We start from the raw sequence: 12,708 nt of genomic DNA, 5'->3' as shown, positions 1-12,708 counted from the left end.
TCTGCTTCATCTTCTCATCTCTTCATTTTCATTCTTCCCCAGACTTCCGTATTCTCCCCTTTGTTTTCTTTGTGATATGATGGAATCTTTGGCATTAGGCATTCTCTCTTCTTTTTTTAGAGACCAGAGGCTCTTACAAGGGTCTGGAAGCAAGAATAAGGAAGCAGCTTCCTATTGCCCCTCAGAGTAATGGACCTCTGCTCACTCCTTCTCTTGCGCACATTTGTCCTAGCATATACCCACTGCTGTGCCGAGGCCTGGGGCTTCATTCCCTTGCCCTGTGGTAAGGGGATGTCACCCCGGCCAGCTTTTTCACTCTGTATAGGTCCAGCCATGGCCGGAGGTGTCTGAGTCCAGGCAGCCACCGGCAGGGAGGGAGGTGCTGACCTTCTCTCAGGGTGTTTTTGGTTCCCAGACCAGCAGTGGTGGCTCAGAGAAGAGACCTGGTTGGCCAGCTTGCAACATCAGCATCAGCAAGACCGTGTAGCAGAGAAAGAACCTGAGGCCTCTGTGCCAACTGATTCTTGGCTTCAGACATATCCTGAGACTCAACCATCCCCACTGGTCCGAAGCCAGAAGAGGGCAGTACCACGTCAGTTCCTTCGGAGACGAGCTCTACGGGCAGCAGAGCGGACCGTCCGGCGAAAAAAGGTCTCTTTTCAGCTAGAGAGAATCATTAAGAAGCAGAGACTGCTGGAGGCCCAGAGGAGACTGGAGCAGCTCAAGGCATTGTGCTGGCTCCAGGATGGTTGTCCCCAAGACCCCCAACACCAGGTCCCCAGCTCCAATGCCACGGCCACAGGGCATCAAGGTAGAAGCAGATCGACAAGTGGCAGCTCTTTGAGCCTCCGAAGCCTCTGCCTCCAGTACTTGCCCCAGCTACACAGGTACAGCCACCTGGAAGCTTTGGTTGAGGTTTAAAGCCTTGTTGCCCAGGCCGTGCTCTTTACTTCCCAATGCCTCAGCTTCCTCAATCTGTAAAATGGAAAGATGTATTTACTCCTCTCTTCCTTGTCACCCTTTCCCTCTTCTGACTCCTTCTTTCTCTGTAGTTGATATCTCCTAAGACTCAGGCTTTTTCTTTCTCCCACTCTGAGTGGCAGCTCTTCCTGCTTTGGTGTGATCTTCTGTGTGAGCCTTATTTTTTGTCTTTAGACCCTGACTATCCACTTACATATCCTTGTGTATTCCTGCCCCACCTCCCTCTCATCCTGCCTCAAACCAGACTCTGTTCCCACACATTCCCTCCTCCTCCCTCCCCACCTGACCTGCCACCTCAAGTGAGCTTCCTGACCCCACCTCCCAACTGGTGAGCGAGGAGAACATTATCTTTCTGACTCCAGGTTCAATTTGGGATCTTTCTTGTTTCTTTTCTCCTTCACTCCTTACATTTAGTCAAGGTGAGGATATGTTATCGCCCAGACTGCTTGGAACAGGGGACTGTGTCTACCTCTTTATGCTCTGGGCCTACCCGGGCCTTACCCATAGTAGGTAGACAATTAACGTCTGTGGGGTTATGCTTGCTCACCTCTCTGGTCTTCAGAGTAGTAGGCAGGCTTTTTTAAAACTTTTTATTATGAAAAAATTTTAAACATACACAAACTTGGGAGAATAATACCTAACCCATTCAGCAATTATCTGGAGTCACCATGCTTGCTTTATCTCCCCTCATTCCTTTTTCTGATGAAATATTTTAAAGCAACTCCTAGACATCATGCCATTTCAATCCTACATCAGGTATACACTTCTAAAGCATAAGGACTTTTACTATAACCACATTGTCATTATCACACCTAACAAAATTAAGATGAATTATTTGGTATAATCTAAATCTAGGCCATATTCAAATTTCTACAGCTGCCTCAAAAATATCTATTTATAGTTAGATGTTCAAATGAAGATCTATATAGGATTTACACACACATGTGGTTATATCTTTTAAGTTTCTTTAATTTTTTGTTTTGTTTTTATTTCTTCATATCATTGATTATTAAAAGAGAGTGAGCCAGTTCTTTAGAATGTGCTATGTTATAGATTTGTCCGTTTGATTCCTTGTAGTATCATTTAAATTGTTCCTCTGTTCTTTGTATTGCCTATTAACTGAAGTTTTCTTTAAAGGCATGATTAGATTCAGAGTCAATTCAACCTTTTTATAAGATAAAAAAACTGAGGTATAGAGAGCTAGGTCTATAGTCCACAGTTTCCTTTTGTACCTATAGAGCTTTTCTCTGACATGAAGGACTATAGGGGACAGTGACATTGGCCTAATTTTTAACTTCTTTCAATGCAGATTAGGTGGGACTTTATAGTCCCTCTGTCAGCAGGAAGTAGGGACTGCTTTCTTTTCTGAGATGGCTTTCCTTTTCCCCACAGTGTTTTCCGGAATCAGGGCCCCTCCACCACGTTACCTCCTATGCCTGACTCTACTGATCAGACATCAGAGAAAAGCCAATCTGAAGAGTCTTTGTCCCAGGCTGCTCCTTACCCTCCAAAGACAGGGCATTTCAACATCAACGTCCTTCGTTCCTCAGGCGAGGGGCAGCTCTGCACAGCCAGGGCAGCCTTGGCCAGGAGATCCTGGGCCCCAGGCACCTGCTTCAGCATGAGCTCTGAGTCTTCCAGCATCCAGGAAATGGAGAGAGTGGGCAAGCATCCCCACCCAATGGTGTCCCAGAACTTAGCATCTCTGGGCCAACCAGCTAACAAGCTGAAGCCAAGGGATGAGCCAGACGCCCTCACACCTTCTAGCAAGACCTGGAGGGCTAAGGGACTATCAGACTCTGGCCACAGACCAGCAGGGTGGCGAAAAGAAGGGGACCTTGGGACCCACAAGGCTGCTAAAGGAGCCAGTTGCAGTTCCTCATATCCCCATGGATCCAGACAGGCAGCTGGGCATGGAAAGGCAGCCAAGACTTTTTGGATAGAATCCAAACCACCTTCTCCAAGCAGGGCATCAAAAGGGCAGCAGAGAGTGTTGGCAACTAGGGTCAGAGACATTACCAAAAAGTCCTTTCGTTTCCCCTTGAAGAGGCAACACAGTGCAGGAGACCCAGACACCATGGCATCACTCACAGATGTCGGCCCAGTAATGGATCATAGGAGAGAAAAAGATGGTGATTTATCGGATGCAGATAGCACTTACTCGGTGGATTCTCTCTCCTGTGTCTGTGCCAAAGACCTAATGGAGCCACTGAAGCCAGGGAACCCCCAGGGGAAGGAACAGCATCTCTCAGAGCCAGAGAACACTGAAAGTGACAACAGCCAAATATCCGAGGACTCGCTGACTGAGAATGGGAACCAAATCCCACAGAACAGCCCAGGGGGCAGTTATCTCACCAATGGCTATGGTCACCCCAGGGCCAGAGCTAGAGCCACTGTGAGGGGCTTCACCACATCTTCGGACAGTGGACTATTCACCCAGGCTCGTAGGAGCTTTTCTCTGGATAGCCTGATTGACGCTGAGGAAGAACTGGGGGAATATCAGCAAGAAGAGCCTTTCTTCAGTTCAGCTGACGAGATGCCAACAGAGACGTTTTGGCACCTGCAGACCTCCAGTCTGCCCATAGTGGACCAGGAGGCAATGTACAGGCTTGGTCCCATCACTCAAAGAACAGGAGCCAGGCTGGATGCCATCTTGCCAATGAGTAGTTCATTTTACCTTGATTCCCAGCCCCAGCTCCCCTGTGAGCAGCCTGAGTGGAAGGTGGAGACAAGCTCCTTTGAGCAAGCCAACTCTCTCCAAGGCATGCAGGTTTCAAGAGGGAGCCCTCTATTGTCCATGGATTCCTGGTTTTCCTGTGACTCCAAGATCAATCCCAGCAGCCCCCAAGGAATAGTGGGTTCTTTATGTCCAAGTCCTGATATCCAGGAATTTCACCCCTGTGGTTGGGAGAGGCCTGGATACTGGCCAAAGATGGAAGGACTAAAGCCATCAGGTGCAGAAGCAGTCCTGTCCTATACCTCCAAACTGCCCCGAGACAGTGCTGAGCTGCCCTGCAGTGTAAGAGCTGTGTACACAATTCCTGCTTCTGATACATCCAGGCTATCACTCTGGGGGTCTTACAGGCTTCTTCAGCCAGTAGCTGACAGCACCTTTCAGACCAGAGGTGTCCCTGACACAGCCGAGCAGGGCAGCTCTGAAACATCCAACAACTCCAGTGTGTCGAGCGTGCTGCCTGCCTCTGATGCCTCATTTGCTCATGTAGGCAGTGCCCGTGAGAGGGACTGGGCTGCCCTTCAGCACAAGTACCTCCTTGAACTATCTCATCCTGTTTTGGAGGCTATAGGAGAGCCCAGGCCAGCTTTCACCTCCCTCGAGAAGGACTGTGGTTTCCTGACCCAAGCTTCTGGCAAAGGAGGAGATACTCTATTGGCAGTTGGTTCTAGGGTATCTAACAGTTTGAATTTCAGCAACTTTCCTATCCATATGTCCCAAATTAGGCGTTTGAGAGCAGAGAAAGAACAGGACAGTTTGAGTGTAGAGTTTGAAGGTACTTCAGATGCCTTTACAACTAGTGAGAAAGAGGTGAGTTACAGTGGAAATTATTCAGCAGACGTAGAATCGTCGACCTCTGGAACTACAAATGCACAGGTCTTTGCAGCAGAGAACAAGGTAGCAAAGTCCACGGTAGAAGCATATGAAGTCAAACAGAACAACTTGGAAGAGTCCTCCCAGAGTGGCGGGAGGAAGCCTAGATTGATGACTTCCTCTGATGTATGTTTCTTTCTGAAGAACCCTTGTCACAGTAATGTCACCATAGCCACTGAAGACCATTGGCCCCAATGCTGTGTTCCTCTCAGGAAGAAGAGTAGTGGCCAAGCAGGGCAATTAAATCGCAACAGCCACCACCCCCGACAGGAAGAGAAGGCAGACTACCAGGAGAGCTCCAAGGAAGTGGTTGGAAGACACACCAATCTTTCCTTTGCCTTTCCGACGGGTCCAGAGCTGTACCTCCACTCTGCTCCTTGGAATTCATTCCCATCTTCCCTGCAACCACCTCCCTTAGAAACATTCTACATGACCAAAAGCCGGGATGCCCTGACAGAAACTGCCTTAGAGATCCCGGCCTGCAGAGAAGCAAGAGTGTATTCCCCACCCCCCAGGGAAGCCTGGGGCTTTGGTCATGACTACCAAGTACTCCAGAATGTTTATTTAAAGAGTAATTTGCCAGTGCTGTTACAAAAACAGAATTCCAAGATTGCCTCATTGCAGCAGGTCACAGCAGAGAGGCCAGTTGATTTCAGCACCAAGGAAGTTAGTGGAGAAATAGGGAAATGCCCTGGAAATATTCAAGAAGAAAGCCATAATTCAGTGTATTTGTTTGTTGCTCAGAACAGACATTTTCTTACATCTGCCAGCACAGAAGTATGTGAATGTGAAAATCAAGTTGGAAATTTAAATAAACAGAGTCTTCCAGCACTCAAGGAGGGTGAAAAGATTACTATACAGCCATATTGCAATGTTTCCTCAGATAGTTCTGGGTCTGGGGAGCCTCTTCTTATTTGTGAATCTCAGGCAGGTGGGGAGGAACAGCAAGATCAGCATACAGTCCTAAGACATACCCAGGCCTCTGGGTGGAATAGACAGCTCCCTTCTGGGGCCAGGTCTGAATTCATCTATAAAACCATCAGTTTAGGCCTTGACAGGGATATGCTAGGGGAAACTGCTTTTTCTTTGAAGTCTAGATCACATCCTAGAGTAAGCAGCCCAAAGATAATGGTCCAGGATGGTAGTCCAACCCACAAGGGGAAAGGGAAGAATGAAACTGGGCTTTCTAGAAAATCTCTCCATCCCAAAGACAGCTCAGAAGAGTATAAGCTTCCATGGACAGAATCTACACATGAAAGATTCCAGTCAGTTATATACTCTCAGGAAAGAAACCTCACTGAATGCCAGGGCCTTGGAAAGTCGCAAGAAACATTAAATCCCAGAGAACCACCTTCTGGAAAGAAGCAGAATAAAAGAGTTAACAATGCTGATGAAATGGCCAGGCTAATTAAGAGTGTCATGCAGCTAGAAAATGGTATCTTGGAAATCGAATCCAAGCAGAATAAGCAGCTATATGCTTCCCACACACTAGGAGTCAGTAATGAATTTGTGTTCCAGGGCGAGGAGATGGCTGACCATGTCCTGAGGCCAGGCAGCTGTGGAGACCACTTGTACTTCAAGGATCAGCCTTCTCCAAAACAAACAGATGATGCTGTCTTTAGAGATGGTGAAATGGAGGGTAACAGCAGCACTGGGGAAGATCTCCAGCTCCAGGAAATCACCCTGAGCCCCTTCAAGTCAAGCGAATGGGTACAAGACATTAAATGTGTGAGAGAGCACACACTCCCAGCTGTATTAGATAGACCGGCCAGGGACACTTGTGATTATTTAGGGGCACGTACAACTCACAGTGAGTGCCCCAGAACTTTTGTTAATCCAAGGACGACGAAAGCATTGGCTAGAGCTGTGCCCTTGCAGGCCAGGCCTGAGTGGTCCTCTGAGAAGGAAAGCGAGTTGGTGCTTATATCATCAAGCCCCAGAGGGCAGCCCTGTGGCTTGGAAAGTCTTGAGAAATCAGAGACTGTGAAAGGTTTTCAGGAAAGTCAAGTTCCCAAACACATAAGTAGTTTTAACCCAGAGGAGCCAAAAGTTCAAGGCAGAGTTAAAGAAATGACTATGCAAAGAGGAGAGAGACTACAAGAGGAATACAGAATGGTCTCACCCACTCAGAAACTTCTTAGTCCAAGCCGACGTTGTATGGGCAGATTTTTCCGCCAGGAGACTGGCCCATTGCTGAGCTGGCCAGACTCCTCTACGGCTCCCCACCAAGACCCGAGTAACACCTTGCCACTGAATTCCCTAAGACCACCAAGAAGCTGTCTTCGTGCTCCTGATGCTACAGACATCTCTTCAGTTGACTATGTGCTGGATCCTACAGTGCTGAAAATGCCTGACAGTCTCTGGGTAACTGAAGCAGGATGTCAGGGCCAGAGTGGAGAGCTCAGAAGCCACAGCCCTCAGGGAAATGTTCGAGGGGGCTCCTCCATGCCACACACTGCTTGGTGTGGGTCTGCGATCTTCATGGCTATGGGATCTCGGGATCAATCCAGTGCACCAGAGACAATTCCTCAGGGGTCTGAGGGCAGGAGATCAGCAAGCAACAGCCCCCAAGACCAAGGAGGGGGTCCCAGAAACACCTCGATGGGCTTGAGTACCAGGGTGGGTTCTGCTTCTGAAGCCGAGGCAGCTGTACAGAAAGGAACAGAAAGAGCCAGCTCCCTGAACATGGTCTCTAACCCGCTTGAAAAGAGTGCCAGCTGTCCCTTAGAAGAGGGTAATGACCAAGGCAGGGAGGTAGGGCAGAAGGCAAAGAAGGAGGCTGAGGACCTATGTCCTACCATGGCTACTTTCTCAGCACCTATGCCCCTGGAGCCACACCTGGAACCCTCTGCCCATACATCCACGGGCCTGGCTGTGTTGGAGGAAATCAGAGAGACAAAGGCCCACGGAAAGCAGCTTCATGACTTGGTGGCTGAGGGCACAGTCCTTCCTTACTATGAGACTTTATTAGAACCTGAATGTTCTTCAAGGGCCCCTGGCAGACCTCAGTGTCAACAAATGGACCAGCCAGTGTCAGACAGGACTGGGAATATGGGTGAAGCACAGGGACTTTTTGTGGCATCTCCCTCTGCTGAACTAGGACATGTGTGGACTGATAAGAGGAATGTCCTTAAGACCATATCCCTCTCTGCAGACAGCTTTCAGCCTTTGCCCAACACTGAAGTTAAAGGGTCATGGCAGCCCTCACAGACTTCCTCCCATGCTGACCCTGCTCTAGGCAAAAGCCATTATTCTGGAGAACTGAGACATTTCCTGAGAGCAGATGAGCAGTTTATTTGTTACTCTGGTCCTTTTGAAATCATAGAGAAAAAGAAAGAAGCATTTAGAGTAACTTCTGCTGATCATGTAGGCTTGGACAGTCTTCCTTCAGTAGCTATAGAGGAGGACGGAAGGGTAATAGAGAAAGTAGTGGGTGCCTTATCTTCTCAGGACCCTTCTGACGATCCTGGAGTGAGTCGGCAAATCCAGTTAGTTCCCTGGGAGATGGCAGAGGGCATGCCCCCTGGCAGTCAAGAGAGCAGCCAGGCACAACAAGAACCTAGAACTCTAGACACCACATATGGAGGAGGGTCAGGTAACTTCATAGTGGCTGCACAGGGAGGAAAAACAACCTATTTTGAAAATCAGCTTGTGATCTGTGATGTTCAGAATTCTGCCAGTCTCTTAGGGCCTAACCAAGACTGTGTCCAGGACCTCCAGGCTTCCAATGGCTTAGAAGAAGGAAGGGAAAGTCCCAAACAAGATGCTGTCCTGCCTGGATCCCTGAGAAGAATTGAACTGGAAGCCCCCTCACAGCAGAGTGTGAAGGGGGATGTTGGTTCTGGGTTGGCAGAAGCCTGCAGGGCAGGCAGCAAACTTCTCGGGCCAACTCCATTGCCAGATAAGAGACCTAGTCCAGATCCTGGGGAAGATAGGGAAGAGGCTCTGTGCAGATGTCCACAGGAAACTTTTGACTGTGTTGTCTTCTCAGGGAGCATTGAAGGCAGAAGGACACTCAGCCCATCTGGGGGACAAGAAGACAGCAGAACTCTTCCTTGTCAACAACTGTGCAACCCTCAACCCATTGCTTCTCATGCCTGCTCCTCCCCTTCCCCCACTTTACTGTGTCACAGAGATGGTGACCTGGGGAAGGGGACTTCTAAGGCTGCCCCACAAACTCTCCACCCAATCTGCAAAGTATTTTGTAGGGTCTGTGGAATGGATGAGAGAGGAGAGAGCTATTCCAGTGACTCTGATACTTTCTTGGTGCATGGCCTTGAGCCCAAAGGCATTTATGTGAAATTTGGACCAACAGACAGTAGCACACTAGAACCCTCTGCCACTGCTGCTGTCCTGTCTCTGGCTCAAAGATGCAGCTCCCCTTCTGCCCCTGATATGACAACCAGTTCCGTCAGCCACTCAGTTGCTGTAGGGGATCCCGAGGAACAGGTTGCTGAGAAGAAAGCCAGCTCAGAGCTTGAGGCTGCCCCTTTTCCTAAAGGTGTGTGCTCTGAGCCAGTGAGGAAGTTTCAGGACAGCTCAGTAGGTGGCCAGAATGCACAGCCAGAACTACCTGCAACAACCAGGAGACAACACATCCTGCGTTTAAGTGAAGGGTCTGTTGAGAATGAGCTGCTGGTGGAACCACAGCATGGATGTTTAGAAAATGCCGTAAGATGCCTTCCAGAAAAGCCACAACTTTCCACTGAGTCCAGAGATCACAGTGACTTGGATCCCCAAGCCAAATTCGCAGCGAAGTTAAAGCACGTCTCCAGTCCCCAGGTTAGCAGTCCCTGGAAGGAGGAGAAGCAGCAGAGAGAGCAGACTTCAGGTGATGGCGAAGACCCTGACCAGGGCATGCGTCCCCCACATTCCGATGAAGGTGGTTTGGATGGTTGTCAGATGAGAGATGCAGGCAGAGAGGAGGGGGCTGCGGCCAAGGCCCCTGTGTCCAAGATGTACTCATCAGGCTTTCAAGACTCAGCCAGCAACCCCATGGGGCCTGTGGCCCAGAGCCCTGGCCACCCCTATTCTGGAAGGGAGCAACCGGCTCCCCACCACAGGCGCTCACTTCCTGTGATTGCAATCTTCTCTGGCCCCAGTCACTCCAGGTTCACCCCCAGACCACAGTTCTCAGTAGTCAGCTCTTCCCGATCTCTTCGGGAACTGAACTTGAGTGTAGAACCTCCTTCCCCCACAGATGAAGAGACACAGGAGCATAACAAATTGTGGAACCGACATCCTAGGGGCCACTCCTCAGAAAAGCCAGCAGTGGAAACATCTCCAGAAGCTGAGAGCTACCATCAGAAAGCCTCATCTAACCTGAACATTAGTTCTACTTATCACAGGCTCCTTCAACCTGCTAGCCCTCCTTACCCAACGCCTTCAACACCCTCATGCATGCCAACCCCCAATTTCATGACCCATTGGATGTCTGATGCAGTGAAACAGGCCCAGCAGGGAAAGCCAGAGAGCCTGGATGGCCCGGCCCAGTCAGAGAAGTGGTTTTCTCAGGCGGACAAAGGAGCACTGCACTTTGGCTCCAGTGACGTCAATCCCTATGTTCCGCCCTGCCCTCCAGAGGGTCCTCCGCCCATTGGCTGGAAGCAATGTGTGTTTGGTAGTGCAGTCGATGTCTCCTATAGCCAGACATCCCGGGGCCTGGTACCATCAAAAATAGCTTGGTGCTCCAGCATGGACAATGGCCTAGAGGACCGGAACACCCCATTCCACTCCCACCTCAGTACCTACACCAATGCCCAGGGCCTGGCAAGCCAACATAGCAGCATTGAAAATACTCGAGGTTCACAGGAGGCCTGGGAAGTATGGGATTCCTCAGTTGCCTTGGGGAACCACCACGTCCTGATAGGCCCTGAAGGAACACCCCCCACTAAGGGTCCTGAAAAGAGAGCCCAGTTCCCAGGTACCCCTGATGAAGCAGGCTGTATGAGGAGTGAGCCCCCCTGGGCTGAAGGAAGTGCTGCAGGTCCAGTGGATGAGATTATGCTGCTGTATCCATCAGAGGCAGGCAGCCCTGTGGGACAGTCTAGGATGAACACCTTGGAGCAGGGCACACAGACCCTGGGCTGCAGGCTCCACTGGAGCCACACCAACATCTCTGCTCATTCGGAAGCTAGTGCAATGCCAATCTCTGATCTGGCCTCCTGGGCCAGCATGCATAATCTGTCTCTCCACCTCTCGCAGCTTCTGCACAGTACTTCAGAGCTGTTGGGGAGTCTTTCCCAGCCAGGTGTGTCTGAAAAGCAGCGAAACACCAAGAGGGAGACCCCAGGTGAGACACCCTGGACCATTATGATGGACGGTTGTACTCAGACCACCATAGATGAGGGCATCCAGACTGACCTGGCCTCACCACCTCCACACCTCCAGGCCCCAGAAGCCAGTCCTCAGGAGGTCAATGTGGGCCTTGAAGTGCTGGGCTCAGATATCTCCACCATGTCTCAAGAAAAAGGACATGTCCCGGGGACAGTTCAAAAAAGAGAGGCAGACGAAACAGCATGGAAACCAGCACAACCCCCAGATCTTCAAGAAGAAAGCACCCACTGCAGGCCGCAGAGCCCTCCAGTACCCTCATCTCATTTGAGGCTTCAGAAGTCCCCGCCTGGACAGAACCTCCCTTCTTTGAGCCCCCAGGCTTTTCCTGATGCTTCCCTGCCTCCTGGCTCCCAGCCAGAGGAACCCTCTTGCCTGGCTGTCAGCAGCCCCAGCCTTAGCATCTCTCACTCTCCAGGACCCTGCCCCAATGCTGCAGAGTCTGTCAGGGAGCCTAGGGTCCCAAAGGAGGTGTGCTCCACGAGTGCCTTGTTGGTGGACAGGGCCTCCTCCCCAATCCTCACCCTTAGTGCTAGCACTCAAGGGTCAGGGCTCCCCCTAGGCTCTTTGTCTCTCTCAGCCCCTTTAGTGCAACCTCTTGAAGGCCACCAGAAGCTTGTCTCCAGCCTGGACCTTCCCCTCAACTCCTCCAGGCCTCCAATGGATAATTATTTTCAAACCATTGATGAGCCAGGTAGCTCCAAGAGAGTGCAGGCTCTGTGTGAAGAAGGCAGAAGTTCCTTAGAAAGGAATGAGGACAGGTCCGTCCTTGAGGTGAGTTCCCAAGGCAGCCCACAGCACAGCTCAGAAATCCAAGTTCATTTCTTAGAGCAGTCCCTTCAGCAGTTTCAGCCCCGAAACACCGCCTGGGTCCAGAGCAGACTGCTGCCTCTACCACTGAGGAACAGGAGTCAGAGGCTGGCTGAGGGCTTTGTCCCTGAGGACATGGCTTCCCTGCAGTGTCGCCCACTTAGCAGTAGGGGGGCAAATAAATGGCAGAGCAGGACAGAAAATGGGGGTAAGAGTTCAGCATCTCCAGTGGAGCTACAACCCACTCTAGACAATCGCTCTTCATGGGGAGGCCTGCAGGACCTCAGCCCCTGCCCTGTCCCTGGGTTGACTGATAAGACAAGGCTCCAGGGTTCTACCTTGGGCTCAGCTGAGGCCTGCCAACCTCAGGGGCTGCTGCGCTCCAGTTCCCAGATGTGCATGGCCCCTGAGCCCCAGCCTCACAGCCTGAGGGACCTCCCAGTGCATAACAAATTTAATAGTTGGTGTGGGGTTCAGGATGGCTCTCCTGGGGAGCTAGGAGTGATGAGGTTGCTGAGATCCAGACATGATCTCAGCTTTGGAGAGCAGGGACAGCATCCCTCACAACCTCTTGATAACCAGAGCCAGGATCCTGAGTGCTCCCAGAGAAAGCCGATCCCCCTGCAAGTTGGGGCTCAGAACCTCTCTCTCAGCACGGAACTCACAGAAGCAAAATTACACCACGGCTTTGGGAAGTCAGATGCCCTGCTCCAGGTGCTGCAGAGTGGGATGGGGGAAGCGCTCACTGCTGATGAACCTGTGCTGTCCACCTGGGAGGAGCTCCATGCGCGGTAAGGCCCCCAGCCTGGAGTGGGAGAGCAAGGGTGGCTTAGGAGGAAAGAGAATTGGAGAAGGCTACCAGCTGACTGTTCTCTCTCCTCTTGCTAAGTTCTGGGATATTCCAGGGATCAGAGCGAGATCATAAGATGGAGAAGGGTGTTTGTGGCCAGTTTCAGTGAATCAATCATGTTTTATCT

The 12,708-nt window shown here is 50.7% G+C and overlaps 1 protein-coding gene across 2 annotated transcripts in view; it reads left to right on the top strand.

Moving 5' to 3' along the window:
• Nucleotides 1–12,708, top strand: part of STARD9 (StAR related lipid transfer domain containing 9) — a 101,933-nt gene that overhangs the window by 74,601 nt on the left and 14,624 nt on the right. For both annotated transcript variants that reach the window (XM_016212304.2, XM_087822090.1), the window contains 2 exons: nt 416–887; nt 2,374–12,522. In XM_016212304.2, the coding sequence (XP_016067790.2) occupies nt 416–887; nt 2,374–12,522 (10,621 nt within the window). The remainder of the gene's footprint in view (nt 1–415; nt 888–2,373; nt 12,523–12,708) is intronic.

This window comes from Miniopterus natalensis, chromosome 1, assembly GCF_054644295.1.
Source record: "Miniopterus natalensis isolate mMinNat1 chromosome 1, mMinNat1.hap1, whole genome shotgun sequence".
Classification (NCBI taxonomy): domain Eukaryota; kingdom Metazoa; phylum Chordata; class Mammalia; order Chiroptera; family Miniopteridae; genus Miniopterus; species Miniopterus natalensis.
The sequence above is the reverse complement of the archived record's forward strand: the minus strand, read 5'-3'. Positions and strand labels throughout refer to the sequence as shown.